Source organism: Echeneis naucrates, chromosome 24 (genome assembly GCF_900963305.1).
Source record: "Echeneis naucrates chromosome 24, fEcheNa1.1, whole genome shotgun sequence".
Taxonomy (NCBI): domain Eukaryota; kingdom Metazoa; phylum Chordata; class Actinopteri; order Carangiformes; family Echeneidae; genus Echeneis; species Echeneis naucrates.
In genome coordinates, this window is record NC_042534.1 from 5,846,823 (window position 1) to 5,867,894 (window position 21,072).

General features: G+C 40.1%; 1 protein-coding gene across 2 annotated transcripts; it reads right to left on the reverse strand.

The window, feature by feature from the left end:
- Positions 1–422: 422 nt before the first annotated feature.
- Positions 423–17,759, reverse strand: armc2 (armadillo repeat containing 2). 2 transcript variants are annotated; one of them, XM_029496414.1, is made up of 18 exons: positions 17,702–17,759; positions 16,306–16,609; positions 16,137–16,209; positions 15,703–15,868; positions 14,970–15,096; positions 12,290–12,351; positions 11,494–11,601; positions 10,358–10,542; positions 10,128–10,230; positions 9,802–10,016; positions 9,095–9,240; positions 7,058–7,157; positions 4,806–5,136; positions 3,134–3,256; positions 2,921–3,034; positions 2,430–2,562; positions 1,737–1,891; positions 423–1,429 (listed from the first exon to the last, which is right to left on the reverse strand). In XM_029496414.1, exons 2-18 carry the CDS (start codon positions 16,521–16,523, stop codon positions 1,281–1,283), a joined length of 2,508 nt encoding a protein of 835 aa, XP_029352274.1. In that variant the 5' UTR covers positions 16,524–16,609; positions 17,702–17,759; the 3' UTR covers positions 423–1,280. The 2 variants fall into 2 exon arrangements, with proteins under 2 accessions (XP_029352274.1, XP_029352275.1); XM_029496415.1 differs by lacking the exon at positions 17,702–17,759 and having other exon boundaries at positions 16,306–16,645.
- Positions 17,760–21,072: the final 3,313 nt, after the last annotated feature.

Below are 21,072 nucleotides of genomic sequence, written 5' to 3' on the forward strand. Positions count from 1 at the left end.
TGCCAGAACATCACCAGCAGAAACTCACTGTTATCCCCCAAACTGTCTTCACATTTTGGTGGCTTTCCCAGATCGTAGCATGGCATAGGAAGCATTTTCTTGAGCGACCTTGATGTCAGCCAGCCAACTGTCTTTCATATCAACCTGAGAATTTGTGTGTAGAGAAAGTGTGTCACTAGTTCTGGCTAATGACTTACCGTTTTTTGACACATCAGCTTGTCTTGTGGTTGTTTTAAGGTCACTATGGTGTGAGATCTGGGGGATCTGACACCAGGGTTTTTGAATTAAGTGCCGTTTCTGATTTGTTTTGATGTAATAACGATGTGATTTTGAAATGCTGTACTTAAGGCTATTTGGTGTAACTTGTAAGCACTGCCTGGCCCCATATCAGTGTAATAATAAAGGCTTTGAGGAGCAACATGTCCTGGTCTCTTCTGCTTTATTACAAACAAGGTCCAAAGTCACACATAAACATAGAATAAAGAGTTTGCTTATGAGGTAAATTCCAGCTTAGTCATTTACTTTCTAGAATACATTATCACAAACTATCCCAATGACGCACAACAGGTCAAATCTGTGAACGTGCAGAGAACTTGTACTCGTGAGTACTTAGTCAGAAATCAAGGCCTCTGTTACCATAAAGTGCATGAAACTGAAAAATGGAAAAAATCAAAAACAAAACAGACTGCTAGATATGATGAGAATGTTAAGAGAGGAAATAAGTTATACATGGATGGAAGTGCAAATATTTGTCTATTGAGGTGAACTGAGAGAAGATTTTCGATACGCCCACGTCGATTCTGCTGCTGCTTCTTGCAGATTCACTCTGCTTTCTACATTTTGCATAATAACCTTTACCAGCCACGAAAGCTCTTCAACCAAACATCTATTGCAAATTATTTGAGCATGAAACACTGACCATCTGTGGGCCTTAAAAATGACTGTGAAAAGTTGGCAGTTTCAGTAATTAGCTTGAATTATTAAGCATTTTGTGATAGTTTTACAAAATGATGCATTGGGAACATACCTGAGTGTGATTGAAACTCATCAATCTGAGTTTTGATGCATATACTACTTTTGAAAACTTTGTAATTTTTGAATAAAAAATTCAGGTTGAACATCTCTGCTTTTTAACGGATGATGGCAGCTGCCAACTTTCACAGCCATATTTCAAACTTCCATTGGATGAGTGTTTGATACTAATTGATGAAGCAAATGCTCCATCAGTCATTCTGATAAAGATTAAAAGATTTACTTCTATGGAAAAATGACTCTTAACTTCATGTCCCGGTATGCCAGGCTGCCAGGTCCACAGGTTGGAGCACCTTCATCAGTTTTTGAGCTACAGGTTTGAATTCCAGCTCCCAGCTTGCCCTGTGAAAATCCCTTGTATTTTCATTTTCTATCCACTTCAGAGCCTCCTTTTCATCTGGTGGGGGTACATGAAAAATATTAGACAGAGGATGAGAGGTTTCAGGTTCATTTTCAGTATGAAACATTGTTCAGACAGTTTCCAGATGTGACTGTTGAAGTAACACGTTTGAGCTATATGTGTCTCCTTCCCCCCTGAGGGCCACTGATCCACTGATGTACAGTACAGGCCAAAAGTTTGGACACACCTCATTCAAATGAATAGAAAAGTGTGTCCAAACTTTTGGCCTGTAATGTAAGTGAAAGTGTGTTTTCTCCCTGATGGCTCCCTCCCTTGTTATGTAAGTATTAATAATAACACCAACCTATGTATGCTGTAAGGATCTGCAGCAGTGAGCTGCTCTCCTTTGTGTCCAGCAGCTTCTCTGAACCACCACCAATCAGGTTCCACAGCGCCTGACAGATCTGTCCTGCCAGCTGCCAGTCATCTGGTCCGAAGTCTCTCAGGCTGTCCACCAGACTGTTCCCACACACACAGACATCACATGATTCAAGGGAGCAGAATTCACATGATCGGCAGGTTTGTGGGTATTAGCTCCACTTGGCTGAATAGAGAGAGATGCGTGTGTGTGTGTGTGTGAGAAAGTGTCTGTGTAGGAAATAAAAACTTAATCGTTTAAGAAAAGCTAATTTTCATAAACTTGCACTGTCTACAATAATGGATCTGAATCTGTTCCCCTTTCAATCCACATGGGTTAAAAATTTACAAATATATCAATTCAACAAATGAATAAATGACACCAAAGCTGAGATGATTAGTAGCATGATGTTCATGTTCATGAGCAGTGTTGCACAATACCTTTGCCAAAGAATCTGAAATCTGAAGCTCAGTTTGCTCTTCAAAGGTTTGTCATTTTTGGCAAGTGATCCAGACACAAAAGACTTTTTCAGATCTTTAGAATATTTAGTGCAAAACCCTGTTTCTCTTTCACTAAATGAAATATATGTACTGTGTACATACACATACACACATTCCCTCCTCCCTAAAGGGTCCTTACTTGGTAGCAGCCCCCTCTAGTGCGAGACTGACTCGGTTGGGGGGGTCCTGAGCCAGGTTGGTGAGGACGCCGCAGGCTGAAAAACACATCTCAGTGCTTTTTGAGTCGAGCAGCATCACCACAAACTGGTGCACTGAGAAAAAGAGGGACAGTGGAGGGAGATGATGGAGTGATTAAGGGGATGAGGACAAAGCAGGACAAAGATAAGAGCAATGTTATCACCAGAGTCAGCGGTCATGTTTATACTGACTGTAGCTGGCCTTGCAGATAAGTCCAGCCCAAACATGACAACCGTATGTACAGTTGTGTACTGCACCACTGCTCTGAAGTGAGCTCTAAAGTTATGGGCCTGGAAGTTTGAACATCTTAAGTGCATTTTTCAATTTATTCTGGTTTATTTATTCTGCCTGCAAGAGTAAACTAATATGGCATTCAACTGCCCATACTGGGTCTTTCGCGTATCTCCATTTATGTTTGTGTCCACCATTTACCTTTGTTTTGCATAATAAAGTCCCGCACATCCTTGGACTGTGACAAGTTTCCATATACACGAGTGGCCTCGAGCATGGCGTCCATACTGGAGCTGAGCACCAACTTCAACAGTACTGAAGTAAGAGGGCAGAGGAGGAGGGGATGAAAAAGTGAGACAAAAATAGTGTAGAATTTACACTATACACATTTCTTTCAGTGTAGGAATGTCTTACACTTTGCAATGGTGAGTTCATTGTGTCTGACAGCAGAGCTCTCTTCCTGGTAGAAGGACAGATTGTTGATGGTGGCAGCCACATTCACCAGCAGCTCCTCGCTCTCCTGCACGGACCTCAATTCTGGGTTTGCCACACACACACAAAACAAAAATTCATGAGTAAGCATCACCTTTAATCAACACTACTTTTTTTTTTTTTTAGAAAAAGCCTCTACAGGGATGTTTGTCTTTTTCCCCACGTATCTTCCTGTATAAGGTGCAGCCAACAGAGGGAGAATCCATACTGTCCAGCCAAAAGGAACAGGCCTCAATGCTGCTGAAATATCACTGCTCATGCACCTGAAGTGAGCCTCCGTCTAGTGATGAATACAGGTGACAGCATTGTTTCCCTTAGTGAAAATGTTGGTGTTTCAACTGTAATGTAGGTGTAAATAGATATACATGATAATTTACGGACAGATAAAAGCAGTTCAAATAAGAAACATGCAGAAACACTGAGTCTTTTAGCACCTACTTCACACTGATGTCACACATTATCATAAAGCAGCTGCTATCTGTGGTACATTCTGGCCTGATATATTCGGCTTGATCATGAGCTACATGCAGAGGTCATTGTGACCCAATCCGAGCAGCCATGACATTGTAAGCAGCTTGGAAACCAAGTCTGTTCCTGATATAGCAGCAGATGTCGTGTGCTTGGTCATAAATCGCGGGTTTTGCGGTTGCACTGTCAACCGGCGCCCCTGTGTCACACAGAATTTAGTTTCTGGGTCTGACTGGAAGTGCTGCTTTGTTGTGCCCACCCCGCCCCTTTCGTCCTCTTCAAAGCTGTGTAATGTAAAGCAGCACAGCTTGTCATGAATTTAATGAAAACAGTTCATCGATCAGCCGAGGCTGTGCTTTCATCCTGTGTTACAATTTTGCTGTTATATTCTCAATATTATTTTCAATGGCTCATTTTATGTTTCTGTCTATAGTTACTTAATTTGCTTCCCATCTTACTCACTGGCCTCATCTATGCAACCTATTACATTTTATTTTGCACCAGCTTAACCCCTGTTTTATTTATTTGATTCTGTCTTCCAACTGCCATGAAGCACGCGTAGGAGGCACGCAGCATAGAAATTGAAAGTTTCACAACCACCTGCGTATCAGTTCAACCTGTCCTGAAACCATCTAACCACATGGGACAATTTCACACACACACAAACCAAGTCGACTGTGAAATGTGACAGAACATCCTGCTCATGCATTGTGGTGCTTCGCTCTGTCAGATTTAAAAAAAATATATAGAAAGCCAAGCCAAAGCAAAGCAAACCATACCAAAAGAGGCTTCGAGCTGAACAGAAAACACTGAGAGGAAAACAAAGGAAGGAATGAATAGATAAATGAGAAGTCTGTTTTCAACCTCAAGTCTTATGTCTTGTTCCCAGTACACGGGAAGTGGTTGGGTACCAACAGATTCTTACTGTACTTACAAAGAACCAGCCCTCTATTTTTAAACCAGAACTACAAACTACTTCCACAATATGGACAAAAAAAGGTCAATCTCAGAGTATCACAGCTGCACAACTGCTAATGATGGTTACTTTTTCCTTGTAAAAAAAAGTAAGGTAAAAAGGGGTTGACTTAATACAAATATTGATGAGTTTCTCTTGGTTTCTGCTCACCGATTGTTTCCATCAGAAGTTCAATGCAGGTTGTGTTGGATGCCACTGCTGGACCTACAGTCGAGTGGATGCACATGTTGGCCAGCACTCTGACCAGCTTCACCAGTACATCGTCATCCTGCTGCATGCTCATGGGGGAAGCAGCAGGTTTTCTGGGGGATGAGGCATCTTTTTGCAAGGGTGTGTGCTGTGAAGTGTCTCTTCGCTGGTATGTGCCGTAAACCAGGAAGAGTGTGTCCAAGCAGCCCTCGCACTGGAAGAGCTGCTGTCGAGCCTCATCACTCTTGGCTGTGAAGTTCCCGAGGGTGAAAAGAAGGCGCACAACAAGGTCCTGTGGGAGAACAATGGGAGATTTGCATCTGTCAAATATTTTAAAGCTTCTGGATAAAAGCCAATCATCCAAAATTTAGTTTAGACGAGTCTTAATAATGCACATTTGGTTTAAAGTTAGATGGTAAGCTTAAGACACACAGAATAAAAATTAGCTGATCTTAAAATCAGCCAGTCTGCCTATTTTAAGGGTGAAAAGTAATCACTTTACTGTTTGGTATCATGGTGTGCACCACACTGAACATGAAACAGAGAAAGTTAAGGCGAGAGTTTTTTGAGGAGATTAGGAAGCAAATTATAGACAAGCATGTTACAGGTAAATGTCAGGAGATATCAGACCATCTCCAAGCCGCGTGATGTTCCTGTGACTGCAGTTGCACATATTATTCAGAAGTTTAAGGTCCACGGGGCTGTAGCCAACCTCCCTGGACGTGGTTGCAAGAGGAAAATTGATGACAAATTGAAGAGACAGATAATCTGAATGGTAGTCAAAGAGCCCAGAACAACTTCCAATTAGAGGTGAAGTCCAAGGTCAAGGTACATCAGTGTCAGATCGCAGAATCAGTTGCTGTACCTACTATGAAACATGGAGGAGGCTCAGTTATCCTCTGGGGCTGCTTTGATGCCTCTCACACAGAGTGTCTCGAATTTGTGCAGTGTACAATGAACTCTAAAGACCAGGTCATGGGTCCTCCAACAAGATAATGACCCAAAACACACAGATAAAAATACCCAAGAATGGATAAGAACAAAACACTGGACTGTTCTGAAGTGGCCTTCTATGAGCCCTGATCTAAATCCTATTGGACATCTGTGGAAAGAGCTGAAACATGCTGCCTGGAGAAGGCACCCTTCAAACCTGAAACAGCTGGAGCAGTTTTCTCATGAGGAGTGGGCCAAAACACCTGTCGGCAGGTGCAGAAGTCTCACTGAGAGTTCCAAAAATCGTTTGATTGCAGTGATTGCATCAAAAGGTTGTGTAACAAAATATTAAGTTAAGGGTATCATCAGTTTTGTCCAAGTCAGTTTAATTAGTCAGTTTCAAGTTATGTCAGTAATCATCGTGTGTTTTTCTTTCTTTAACAGAAGGAACCAACTATTTCTTCCACATCTGTACAGTATTGGGGTAAAAAGAAGCAAGTATGCTGGTTTTCTTTATTAATCAGTTAGTTGGTCTGTTTAGAATCTGTTTATATCTGGAGCAGGGAAAATATTTTTGAATCCAGGCAATTACATGGTGATCAAAATATCACAGTAATTTTGTGTTGATGGACTTGCATCAGTAGACATTTAGACTGTATAGTATGTATGGCTAAAGTCTCAGTCACTTCACACTAATTTTTTAACTTTATTAGAAATTTTACTGAGAAGAAGATTCAAAAATATTACCCCATAAGTCACACTTGTATCCTGACACTCACCAAGTAAATAAGGCAAGAGCAGCTGAGCAGCAACATATCAGGTCTCTCACAAATACACAGACATTGATATGAAGACAGGATTCAATGTCCTAGGATTCATCATGTATTACTGTCATGTGTATTTGTTTATGCCCAGTTAGATTAAGAACACGTCAGTCAGGTCTCCGCCCCTCTACCTCTGCATCATCTCTACTCCACTCAAGCTCTCCTTTATTTTTTTCTTTTTCCACCACCCCCCATTCCTTGACTTGCTCATTCCTCCCCAAGATCATGAGTGTCAACACACACACGCACACACACAGAGGACTAAAACAGGAACACTATGTGCACAACGTTGACACAGCGTCCACCAAATGTGCTTGGACTTAATGTACATAAACAGTTTGCTCTGAAGGTAAACATGCTTAAGTGGAGTTACATGATCAACACTGGAAAAAACATGTCTTCTCTCTCACACTCACACACACAGTTTGCAAATACAGATGAGACTAGTGGACTCACCTGTTTTTGGTTATGTTTGCTCAGCAGTTCTAAAAATAGCTGGTAGCAGTCAGGGGTCTGGGTGAGGGCGAGGCGGCACTCCGAGTAAGAGGAGAGTTTACTGAGGGAGAAAGGGGACAACAAATACTAGTGACCATTAAACCCACTGACTGCTCTGCCCTGCTGACTAAATATGGAGACATTAAAAACAACACAGCTTGATGGATAAGTAGGCCTGGTCTGTTTTTTTTTATTATCTTGGGCAAAAATATTGTATTTATTTTAGTATTTATTTTAACAGCAGGAAAAACCCTGTAATTGCCTTGCAATATAAACTGAAAGTAGTTCACACTAAAGTACTAAACCGTGTCTTATTCACTGATGATGTGCACACGATAGAGGAGGAGGGTGGAGACCTGGCAAGAGGATTTGAAGGTGAGAAGTCAGGACATCATTAGTGTCATTGCACTCTGCTGCTGGCAGCGAGACCAGAGGACACTGACCCTGTAGTAAGGATCACTAGGACTTGGGTAACCTTGGTGCTGAAGGCCTTTGCCAAGTTTTAGACTCAATAATGCCCCCTTCACCTCTACAGCTACTCTTGGCACAGTATTTATTTCAAAGTCCAGTGGGAGGAAAAAGTTTATTAATTTTAATTTAAGTTAAAAGTGTAGACCTACCCAGTGTGCTTCAGCTAGTAACACACAATGAATTGTAATCTTCTGAGTCTTTACTGAACTCACTGATTAAACATTCACAGCACTGCTGGAAAAAGTAAGTGAACCTTCAGGCAATCAGTCTAAAGCTGATTTTTTTTTAACATTTAGGTTTCATTGTCATGCTGCATCACCCAGCCATGAAATTATCTTGTAAATTGTTGTTGTTTTCCACATCCAGAGCCAGCAAAACTCCAAATCATTTACTTGAAGGTGTTTCATGTTGGTATGCAGTGCATTTTTACATAATAAATAATGCTGCATATTCTTCCCAAAAATCAACAATTCTTGATCTCCTTTTTTGTAAGCTGTGATTCATATCAACAGATGTTCTTTGTGAACAGCAAAAGCAAAATGTTTCAGTTTCAGCGTCTAGTCAAAGTTTCTCTGAAATCTGGTTTCACTGACTGAAGTCTAGGTTTCATAATTTCTGACTAGCTTTTGTTTATTTCATGAGTTGAATTACTCTGTTCAGCCAACACTGTTAATGCTTGAATGATACTTTCAATATGGACAAGAGCAATACACTGATACATGTGCTATGAGTTTAAAATCATTGTGTTTGTATATAATTTCAACTTTTCTTGCCATTGCATGATTTAAAGATGATTAATGGAATATGTTGTGTGATGAGGGTTACTGCAGCTGACTTTAATCAGGGATCCATCTGGCTCAGAAAAAGCACAAAATCATTCAATATGTGTGTGAAATGTAATATTTTTGACAAAATTTTCCCCAATATTAGGTATGAATTTTTTTGAAGAACCATAAATAAAATGGGGCATGAAGCTTGAGGCAAACCTTTAAAACTGGTCAGATCTTGGGAAATGCATTTAGTTGACTGTTGACTGATTAACCTAAATCACCTTACAATCCATTTTTGTCCCGGCCTCTCTGAGCGTGGTACGATTGGTGCTCAATCCAGTTGCTATCTGGTTTGCTACAATGTGTTTTTGTAATCATCATTTTAAAACATTTTGTCCATTAAATTATTAGTTTCACCACTGACCTGCCAAAAAAGGTCACAATACAAGTGGAATTGATAGCAACATCATCAATGGACGAGACATGTTTGATTGCACGTCTTCTGATGCATTGCAACTCATTTTGAGAGACACAACTTGATTAAAAAAAAACATCAAATCATCAATCATGAAATCATGAAAGAGAATGGATTTGATATAAATAGACAATAATTGCTGGAGAAAGAAGAAGCAGCATAGTGTGAGTTGTGAATGATGGTCTGTTTTGATTCATCTGAGAAAAAGCCTGAAAACATAAGGGAGACATTATTGCCCACAGATCAAATAATTATAACCATATGGAAGTGTGTGTTAGACACCTGTATATTCTTGAAATGTTGGTGCAGATGTCCTGGTCTTTATGGTGATGACGCAGCACCAGGCAAAGCTCTGGCAGTACAGAGAAGGACACAAAGAGTGGACGGGAATCAGGGTGATCAGCCAGGTTCCTCAGGGTTGCTGTCAGCTAGAGGGGTTTGAGGTCAGATGGAGAGGGACAAAAAAAGGAAAGTGAGGAGTGAGTGTGGTTTAGGGTACACATGATACCTTGAGGGTCTGTATTTAGGTCAGTATTGTGTGTCAGTGTTGCATTGTGACTTGCACACAGTGTCAGTCATATGCTCATTTAGGCTGGCTGCTGGCCCGTACAGGATGGCATTCAGCAGGGTGACCGGAAACTATTCAGTATGGACATTAATCATTCTATCACTAGAGGGAAACAGAAATTTCCAACACACGGCAGCAATGACAGTTTTGGGCAGTTGTGGTCTGCTTATTTCCATCCATTTGTGTGAAATAAAGCACTGCCTTACTTGTATGGTTTACTGCAATCATGTTCAGAAGATGTTCAGAAGTGTTTTGGACTGAAATGTCCAGGCCAGAACACAACATCATACTCTTGTAGCAGTTTATATACTAGACAGAAAGAAAATATTTTGTCTAACTGTCTAACTTTCCTTTTTATTGATTTCAAAAGCCATTTCTTTAATGCTATCCAGCATGTCCCAAATCATATCAAATGTCTCACCTGCACAAGGATGTGGCCAGCTACAGTGAAGTGGGTCTCTTCCACTGTGTGAAGCCTCTGGAGGAGTTTCTGAGCCACACCAATACAGTTCTTGTCCAGCAGGAGTCTAAGGATTGCACTGTTGCCTGAGAGAAATTTGAGAGTGCCAACACAGTACAAGAGTGCTTCTCCAGATGTAGACACATCCTCATGGCTCAGTACATCCAGCAACGAGTCTAAATTCACATATAAAAAATAGCATCAGTGGTTACAATCCATACAGGTTTGAGGAATCACAAAAATGGCTCTTAGTACATCAGCATTAATTCATAAGGACTAATCCCTACCTACAATGGAGTTGGTCTGGAAAAAGATGTCATTGTTTTCGCTGCGACTGATCTGGAAGATGAGTTTACAGATGTTCAGCAGGTTGTTGCCATGAACACACAGCTGGGGAGCAGGAGACAAGAAAAAAGGCTTTCACATAACTTGTGTTTGAAGCACTTAATGCCCTGAATGTCCTTTCTGACAAAGACTTAATGGTATAAACACACACACACACACCCAGTTGACTCACAGCAAGGCAGAGCTTTGCGATGTACAGGTTCAGCTGAGCAGAGTTGAGGTCAATGAGGTGGAACAGTGTTCGAAGAATCCCTGACCTCTTCTTACAGCGTCGACCGAGCATGTCTGCTTCTGACAAGGTCCCATGGAGACAGTCACACAAATCACACAGACGGTCCACCAAGCCCTCGGAGCTGCCTAGCGTTGCAGGAAAGTAGATATTACAAAAATAAATAAATAAATGAAGTCAAGTTCAAGGCACAGTTCAAACTTTTTCACACAGAGAGTAAGCACACAAGTGAAAACATTCTCTTGTGTGTGTTGGCAAATGTGGATCCATATAAATACTCATGTGAAAAGGGCTCTGCTGCATAGTGTACATTTACTATCTGCATGACGAACTTGAGGTTCAATTTTTCAACATTTATATTCATTGCTCAGAAGTAAAACAGTATTCAACTTCTTTTCCTGAGAGGCTGAGTTTCAATAGTTAAATACAGGGAAACAACAGGCAGCTACAATCTTGATGCAGAGGAAGACAGAGGGTGGAGTCTTTTCCTTGTTTTTTAGGTAAAATAAATGTTTTCCCTGCATAAATAACAGGGTCTGGCCATTTTTAAAAAAGGTCGGCTGCAGTCTCACACTCGACACTTCGCTGCAATTTCCACTGCAATCTGAAAGGTGTTTTATGCATGAGCCAGAAGGCACTTGGAGCAATAAATATTTAATGTTTATCTTTCAAATGAATTTTCCATTAAATTTGTAGAGCGTTGAAATATTTACAGCCATGGATTTCACTTCGCTGGTGCCAGACTGCAGTTGCAAGCTGGGACAATTCTGCGTGAAAGCCAAACATAACACCATTTGTTTTGTTTGCCTTTCTTCAGTGACTGATATGATAGTTCCTTTTCATTTTGTGAGATTTCATGCATTACCATCTGCTTGTGCTAAAAAAACAATCTATTCCTCATCCTGCTGGTTGAAAATTAAATGTATCAAGGATAAAACAGAAATGAGACAAGGACCAGAACCCAAAGGTAAAAATGTAATACTGCAATATATATTTTTTGAGTGAAATTTGGTCAAGAGTGATCTAAGTCCTCTGTCTGCACTTTGTTATTGAGGTTGCTTTTGCATATGTCAAACTACCTGCAGCCACAGTCTCCAGTTGTTGCAAAAGAGAACCAATCGCATTATTCCACCTCAGTGACTCTGCATCCTCCTCTGTGCTTGAGGTGCTGTCTCCATTCCCCAGCTCTAAAGTGTGCAGAGAAATGCAGTTAGCCACTTCTTAATGCAGACAGTGAGGATGAGTGGCAAGCATGGTTCATAAGTTCACTGTCTTAAAATAAAACAGCAGGAAGTTTGATGCCACAATGAAAGGTTACCATCCACAGATAAACTTCCTCTCACTTGTGTCTGCATTGATGTGAAATAGTCTGTATCTGAGTGCGTGCATGTGTGTTAAAAACATGGGTGCACACTAATGTCTGCAGATTCTGACACACCATGTACCTTCTCTTTTCTCTACACATTTGCATGCCCCCTTACTCGTTGCTTGGTGCGATAAAGGAAACTGTGGTTGCCCAAACTAACAGTTCTCACAGTTATTGGCTCGTTTCAACTTGTGGTGGAAGTGAGGTCCTTAGCAACAACACCCCAATCGAGGTTTGACAAAGTCTTGGTCATGTACAGAGAGACAGAGGCTGTGTGTATGTTGGTGAAATAACATTTCTAGCCTTGGGGCTATATACCATGGCAATGCATTCAGGCATATTAGCAGTGATTTGGTGATTGGCGACGTTGTTTAAATGAAATAAAATGACTTAAATGGATGAGTGGTATGTTAAACTTGCTAAATGCTGTACAAAATATGTCATTTCTTTAAATAAATAAATAAATACCAAAAACAGCAATAAAGTTCATTTATTCTGTCAGGGCAAACCTGTTCTCTGTCCTGTTGTGCAGACTGTGGGTCCCGACTTAACACCCGGCTGAGTTATTCTACTGTTGGTACAAAGAATCAGAGATCAAAAAAACAAAGAGCCTGGTTATTTTAGATTCTGAAACTGTGATGTGACTGCTCACTTGTCAAGAAATATTTCATTTTGTTTGTGAACTTTACTTGATGTGGGATCTTAAAATAATTCTGGAAACACAAATTAAATTGTACAGAAAAACATTTAAATGATGAACTCTTGTGTCAGAGAACATTGATCCATGAAAAAGTGGCTGAGTTGATACGATAAGAGACCTGTAGATGCATGTTAATCAAGTGACACTAGGTGTCCCTGTTGCAGTAGAGGTTGAGATGTGCGTGCAAGTGTGGTTATCTGTAAAGTGCGGCCAAGTAGGCAAATAGGTACTCACATAAAATTGTGTTCTGTTCATATTGGGCTGCTTGTACATTTTTGTGTGTGGGTGAATCTTCGTGTCTGGCTTTACGTGTGATGCTGAGCATCTCCAACTGCAATCACCAACAGACAGGAACTTAAGTCTTAGCCTTGTGGGCTGTCTGGTTAAAGCTGCTCATGATTTGTCAATGTGAGCTGTCTCCACAGTCTTACTGTTGTAAAGAGTGCCCGAAAAGCATGTGCTGTGTCATGCTGTGCTGTGTGTTGTGGCTTGCCCTCTGCATATGAATGTTGAATCTTAATCCATGCATGTCACTGTGAAGTCTGCATTGTTCCACTCATAAACAAAGAGCAGGCTCAGTGCTGCAATAAATTATGTGAAACATTATGTGCTTTGTGATGTATTAGTATTTGACGAATTGAAAAAGTAATAATGAATAAATACAGATAAACTAAAGCATATTGAGCTCTCCTAATCCAAGCTATTGTAAAAATATTTCTCTTCAACCCAAGCATCACTTGAGGGTGTTGGTAGATGACATCCGTATACAGTATGTGGTCATTCCAACAGTACACTTTCACTTTGAAGGAGATTTAGTGATTGGTATAAACTGGCACACAGGGCATATGCAGCAGGGAGTGCTGGCTGAGGCATGTTGCAGTGAATGTCAGTGAGGGGGCTTTGGCTCTGTCTGATAGGATTAAGAGCCTGATAATAAGGCCTCTTTGTGTGATACTGCATTCTCTGAGACATGACCTCATCCCTGTCTTAGGCCTGGCCGCTGCACTGCAGTCACAACACATGCTGCTGCCAGCCTTGCCCAGATGGGTACCCAAATCTAATAGAGAGCCATTTGGAGCTATAAAGCTCTGGCTTATTGGAGAAAAAGAAGCTAGTGGATGTCTAATCTCCCCTATCTTTATATTCCATCCAACTCATCATATTAATCTGTCATGCTGTGTCTATTTCCACTTGCATTTAGTGTACTTCTGGTTCAACTATTTCTCTGATTTACATTCTGTATATCTCATCTTTCGCATCTTTAACATTACTCATTGCCACAGTAAAGAACAGTGCTTCAAAAGCTCAGACTTAACACTAATCAAGAAGGGGAAGTCTTTAAAGTTATCCTCTTTCATCATAAACTGACCACAGTCTGATCTCTTGGGACCTCTCTGTGTCAGCAACAAGTTATACAAACATTGCGTGTTAACTTGGCTTGCAAGGGAGGTGGATATGCTGCAGGCAATAGCCCAGATTTCCTGTAAAAGTGTTTTATGGTCTGTTCCCCCTCTATAGCCCCAGCTGCCCCACCCAATCGATAGGCGGATGGATTGTAACGACGGCCCCCAACCTCACACTCAGAGTTATGCCCCTTCTGCTGACACACAGCTGATGAGGTCGGCAGAAAAAAAACAGAGCTTTTAGCCTCTCTGCACTGTGAAGGTGTAAAAGCTGACATGTGATAGTAATGAAAGATAGCTACCGTTTCATTGGGGATGAAGCTTGCCAAGAAGCTGGATTTAACTGTGACCAAGATATAGTGTCCAGTAAAGTATATGACGGTTTAAAATGGAGTTGAGTGTCCCAAGTTGAAAAATTTGTTCTGTTAGTTAGTAACACCATTACTGATCTAATTTACTTCATATATTCAGCTGTCATCAACGCTGAACATGAGCCGAACTGAACATCTCAAATATTTTGCTTCTGAATCAAGTATAACACTACTTCTAATTTAGGTGTGATTAAAGGAACAAACGTGTGTTGTCAAAGTAGCCATGACTTAAAGTGACACATTTACTTATATTCTAGGTGCAAACAATCACCTAATAGTATTATATAACTCTAATATAAATTTACTCTAACATTAGCCCTTATTTTTGTTAATATGTGGATTAGAGAGTTGGCATTTAAGAACAACAAGTAATTAAATAAATACTATCAATTATAATGATTTGGTCAGAATTTCTATTCTAAGCAACTTGGTTAAGTTGTGGATAAACAGGAACAAAAAAAAGCTACAAATTAAACATTTTGGGTCCATGAACAAGAAAAAGTCAAGAAAAAAAGGACACAGAGGAATGTCATGAATAAACAGGAGGTGCAAACTCTATCAATTACTGGTTACCAATGTACCCTTTGTGTAGCTGTAAATCTTCAACTCATTGTCCGTATGTCACCTCAGTCAAAAGAAGGCGCAGGAGAGGGTGGAGGGCCGACAAGAGAGAAGGCCAGACCTTGCAAATCAAGTGGAAGGGCAGAGAGCATACCTTTCATTTGTTGTTCTGTGTGGGCCAGGTTTGAGGTGCCCACTGTGGACATCGGTATGGTCAGCATTGAGGAGTTGTTGAGGTGAAGCCTGCTTTTGTCCTGGCCCTGGGTTTATTCTTTCTGTCACTAAATACGTAGAAAGGATGCAGCCAGGGTTAGATGGTTATATGTGTTGCAGAAACATTCTTTTGCTGGCTGAAAGTACGAATGCCCATTTAGTCGTGCACAATAACACACAGCACACATGCAACTTGTGTACAGGTAAAAGAATTCAGTCAACCTCCTTTATCTGTTTCAGCACTGCAAAGAGCAGAGCCATTTCACAGGAGAATGTCAGAGAGAGAGATCATGGTCATTTTCTACTCAAAACATCGCCAGTAAATTACGTTTTGCATCCAGCCCAACTATAGAGATTGTAAATCAGGTATGTCAGCATGAGAATGGGTCCATTCATTTCCATTTTAGAAAACTGCTTTAGCACTAGTGTTTGCAAAGAGGATTTAGAGCAATGCATTGACTGGAATGAACAGTGTGCTTTTTTTTTTTTAGCTGTTTAACAAATGTACCTTCTTTTATTGACATTGTACTGTAAGCAGTGATGAATGGATAGTGACCGCATATAATAATTACCTTTCTTTGTGCCATACATTCAGTAAACGTCTTTTATTTTCTTTCATTTACCAAGTTTTTGCCATTCATCCAGACTTGCAACAATATTTTTTCCTGACTTACCATCTGTGTGTCCCACTACAGGAGGCAAAGTGGTGAGAGATCCAACCCTGAGGAGGCGTGCCCGTGCCCCTGCCAGCCCCCTTTTCACTTCCAGTGGGTCAGCAGGGGGTTTTGGAAAAGCTTTGAATGTATCCTCTGCATCACAGGGAACTGGAAACTTTGGATTCTGGTGGTACACAAACATAACGGTAGTATGATGCTGTGAACAATGAGCCAGGGCTTTCATCCACCAATGAAAATACTTGCAAAATTTTATGTATATTTGCTCATTTATTCCATCTTTTATGTCTTTTATTTACAATGTAATCTCATTTACTAAACTAGATATGTTTTCATCTTGCTTATAAAAACCCCATTGCCAATGTTAATCTGGTGCAGTTGCTTCAGGGAGCTGTTGGCATGTTCAAACCCAGAATGTGTGTGTTGGAACTTACATGGTTTAGTGGAGAAAGACGAGTCCCTGAACCTGGCCTTGAATCAGGGGCATCAAAATTTTGAGCATGTAGACTGCAACAGGAAAAATGTTTGATTGGTTTTACAGGTTTCATGTGACTTACAGTTAATCTAAGAACCTGACAAAGTAAAAAAGCATTTGTAACTAACCTAAAGGTAGATGGAGGTCTGTTGTTGCAGTCTGCATGGACAGAACTCTTTCCAAAGAGTTGCCTGGGTCCATCTCTGGGTGTAAATGGCCGTTGGGTGGACTGAACTCGCAGGGATTGTCTTGCTTCACTGACAATTTCTGCACTTGTTTTCCTCAAAGTGCTGCTCCGTGGAATAAAGGGGCTGCGTTTCCCGTGTTTTTTCTCCATAGAGGCCATTTACGCTGATGTGACATTTGCCAAGACAGACTGCAAATGACTTCAATGGTTTGACTTCATTATGCGAGTGGTTAAAGGGTGTATCGCTGATGGGAAACATAAAAATTTGGAGAACGCCAGAATTGAAATTGAATAGCTTGTGTAAAATACTTCTGAGGTTTCTATGAAAACTATCCCATACTCAGATCTTTTAGATTGTGGTAACACCACAATGTACTATTACAAAATATAAAACATAAGAATATAGCAGAAATTATTAATTACAAATTCTAATAGTTCAATCCCCTAGTTTAGTCAAGCAAACAGTGAAAAACCAAAGGTTGTACCATATTTAGTGAGAGTGAAAAAAAAAGCATCATATTCACATTTGAACAACAAACAAAACACAAAGAAAACAAACATTTAAAGCATTTAAACACTTTACCCAATAAAGGAGTAATTTATTTTAGCTATTTTTTATATTATTGGCTGGAGAATCTTTATAATTTTTTATTTTGTAAAAACTTCTCAATGTCTACCAACCATAATTCTCAGGTAAAATGTATTGATTGTAAATCTAATGTAATAATTGGCGTTCTTGTGAAATGTAACATTCAAACTCAATATGTGAAATTGATATATTTTAAACTACAACTGAGATTTTTCATTATTTTCTGACTCTATGGACAGATGGACTAAAGATGATCGATAGCAAACAGCAAAATATAATCATTATAATACCAGATGAAGTAAGAAGGTAAGATAATAAAATTTTTCTCAACTTAAGTGTTTTAAAATTGCTCTGACGAAGTGCTATTTCCAGCAGTTTAAAAATAATTAGCATTACTTTGTTTGCATCCAGATGAAAAAATCCGAAGTATAATTTCTACACATTAAATATTGCGGTGAGAATAAACGAGAACTCCTTCTGCGCGTTCACGCTCTATCGCCATGACGACCACGTGCAGCGACGGTAGCTAGGACAACAAACGGCAGAAACTAAACTATAATCTCATAAAAAGCGAGATGGAGGGATTTTTATCAACCAACCGGAGGGAGAGTTGCTAATTTGCGTTGTGTAGTAAGTGTAACCAACTTGTACTGACCGGAAGAGAAGCTGAGACGACTGCGTCTTGAAAGACAGGTATGAATTGGACGTCTTTCCACAAGTTAGACGGCTCCTTAACTTGAAAACTTACCGTTAACCCCCAGTAAAACCCTCTTCGGTAGATAATTCAGCACACGTATCACTCCAAGGCTTGATGTAGGCTTCCCTGGACGACATGGACAAAATATTACAGGTGAAAATAGCTGAAAATAGTGAAGTTTCTCATCTTGCGACAAACTACCCTGGGAGGAACATGTGCACGAGCATCGTCAGCCTCACGTGAGCGGGGACGCGCGTTCCCCAGACAGAGGACGAAAACTTTTAGGAAAGGACCCGTCATTCATTCATTCATCCACCCACCCATTCATTCATTCATTCATTCATTCAGTCAGCCATTCATTTAACTTTTCACCTCAACTGTGTACCCTCCTAAAACATAACAACTCAAAATTGAACTTAAATGGTTTGACTGGACATTGAAAAATGTTTGAAGTACTTTTAATTGTGTTTTGTGGAGACCTCTAATGTGGTCTCTAAAGTGCCAAGCTGTAAGTCCTCATTTTGTGCAATGGCACTGTTTATTTTTGGCTGACTAAGCGGATGAAGATGATGATGATGATCACTGACCTACTATACTGAGTTCACTTTTTTTTCATGCAAACCTTTATTTTTATGACACTGCATGCATACATAATATTGTGAAGAATGTAACATGGTCCATGTAATTACTTGTTGTATGACAGAAAAAAATCTTTATTTGTTTAAGTTGGCAGCAATAAAAAAGTCATACATTTCAAAAGTCTCAGAGAGAAACAATCACAACTTACACAGACAGGACAGATTTCTGGTAAACACTGTAGCCATAATTTGAGTCACGAATCAGTATCACACTGGCAGATGAAAACAAACAGCTCCAATGAAAGAGGACAAAATGTAGCTTATTTAAAATTAATTGCTCAGTATATTCCTGTGCAAGTGGCACTAATGTCATAATGTCACTGTTGATAAGAGTTGTCAGTGTTCCCCTCTTAAAAGAATGTTACACAAACTGAAGTCTAAGGATTTCAAATGACTCCACATAGAAACAGTGACAGATATCAAGATATATTTATCTTCAGGTGCTAATGATCCTACACTTCAAGGCTTATTAAGTTCTGAGTAATCATTTTCCAATTGGGTTCTGACTGCCACTCAGCAGCCGTCAGTCAGTGTAATTGTTGTTTATATGGGTACACTGTGGATCTGGGCAGTGGTCTTAGCTGTGGTCTACTTTCACCATTTTCTAATTCATGTTAAAGACACACCATGCCATTCCCTATAATCCTGTCAGCCAGATGGCTGGTTCCCTTGTGTTACACAATTATTTATCCCAGACCAATACTGTCTCAAAATATTATTCAATAAAAAACACCAAGAAAAAGTTCATCACAAAAAATAAATTGTATTCTCTGATATTTCTAAATCCGACAGCGCATTTATCCGCCATTTTGTACATACACAAAGTATGACGTTTCAAAAAATTTGGTGACACAAAATGGCGGCACACTTACGCCGTGTTTGTCAGTGAGATGTTGTAGTCCACTGCAAGCTGGTCTTTGATGATTTCTTCTCCAAAACAGAGACCAATAGTTGGTTGCCCTTCGGACACATGCTGTAGCTGCACAGGAGAAAGGAAGACTTCCAATTTTTCCGTCCTCTGTCCATTTGATTTAACCTCCGTGATTTCTTTAAGCTTCATGTACTGCAACTCAAGCATCAGTCCAGTAAGGTAGTAAAATTTGATCAGTACTCATGGACAAACTCAGAGTTCCAAAGAAATACATGATGCAGAAGTTTAGTCATTCAACTCACGGTTTGCTCTGTGTCTCCTTAACCGTCTAGATGGGCCGACCACTTTAAACACCAATCAGGTCTGTCTGGATTTGCACATTCATCCACTCGTAAACCTTTTCCCCTGCTTTTTATTTTTTACACTATGAAATATACATCTGAACCATCTTATGAGTCTCTGGTTGGATTTAAATAGCCCTACATGCTTCAGTCTCTTGGATACAGTGAACCTGATTGGCCAGGAGTGCTTGCTGGGCATGCCCAATCACAGGGCATCACCATGGAGCTCACCATCCAATGGGAGGAGAAAGATGGTCTCTGTGATTTCATTGTCACTAAGGGAGGGGGAACTATACTGCCAGGACAGTTGACAGTTACATGTTAAGGAGTGGACTCTATAGTCATAGTGTTTATGTGTGAGATAACCTGTGGAGCCATATCAGGAGCGTTATTGGTGAAAGAAACACAAAAGACAGGACTTAAGACGAGGCACCACTCACCAGGAGCTATGCAGTCCCATTCATACGAGCTTATACTACACCCACATCACTGTTATCAGTGCTGCTCACGTCACAGGAATGAATGGGTTGATTTGTGAGAGCCATCGTCCTGTGTGAAGGTGGTGTGTCTCCTTGGCAACCAGCTTCATCTTTGGCCAGAAGCTTAGACTGACGGAGAGCACTTAACTCACAGAACAGAGGCTTCTTTAATTTCTCTTGATCGCCACTCAGTCCCGGTTTGACCCTCGCCAGAGTGGTAGCTCCTCGTATCACCCTCTGTTCTTCTGTCCTTACACCTTTAACCTATTTAAGCCCATCATAGTAAAGTCTGTCCACCATTTATGTTTTCAAACCCTTATTTGTAGCATGATGATGGGACCATGTCCTATTTAATTTACTTTATACACACACACATACACTCAAGCAACCTGCATACTTGTGCTAAAACTCATACCTTACAGCTAGGCATTATTTATTGCATTGTTGAAATTTCCTTTTAATATTTTTCAGAAACTCACATGCAAAATAAGCAACTGAGGGCTTTCAATCTGAAATGTCATATATAAAATAACACCTCTGAACGTTTTTCACTTTCCTTTTAGTACATTATTGACAAATATAATAGCAATTTACTAAATAAATGTCCAATTTTTATCTTTGGATAGATCTTCATGCCAACCAGCAAATTCTGCCCACTGCTGAAGCAAGAGATGCCACTGAAAACACCGTGGAATTTTTAGTAAGTGGATGTAATGCTGTTGTTTTTCCTTCTTTCTTTCTATCTTTCTCATTATCAATCACTAATACGTCAGAGTCGCCAGGGGCCAATCTCAGCCAACGTTGTGGGCAAGGGTGGAGTACACTCTGCACAGGTCGCTAGTCTGTTGCAAATATTCTACTATTTGAAAAATCACTGTTAAGGAATTTTCAAATGCACAGTGGAGGTATTGGTCATTGACCACAGAGCTCCTGAAAGGACAAAGGTTATTCTGTCTTCAAATGTCTTATCTTATCATTCTCTCATTATAACAACTCTTCAGTCAGCTTTTCCAGCAGTGACACAATGAACCACCAAAATAAAGTTTTTATGAGGAAGGAAAGGGTAGAACAGTACATGACAGATATCAGCAGT

What these genes read in the sequence shown, in the direction of transcription:
- armc2 (XM_029496414.1), bottom strand. Translation starts at nt 16,523, where the DNA reads ATGGCCTCTATGGAGAAAAAACACGGGAAACGCAGCCCCTTTATTCCA. An exon ending in AGACCTCCATCTACCTTTAG is followed by an intron (nt 16,210 to 16,305) that starts GTTAGTTACAAA and finishes TTCCTGTTGCAG; the next exon opens with TCTACATGCTCAAAATTTTG. An exon ending in GTCTTTCTCCACTAAACCAT is followed by an intron (nt 15,869 to 16,136) that starts GTAAGTTCCAAC and finishes GTGTACCACCAG; the next exon opens with AATCCAAAGTTTCCAGTTCC.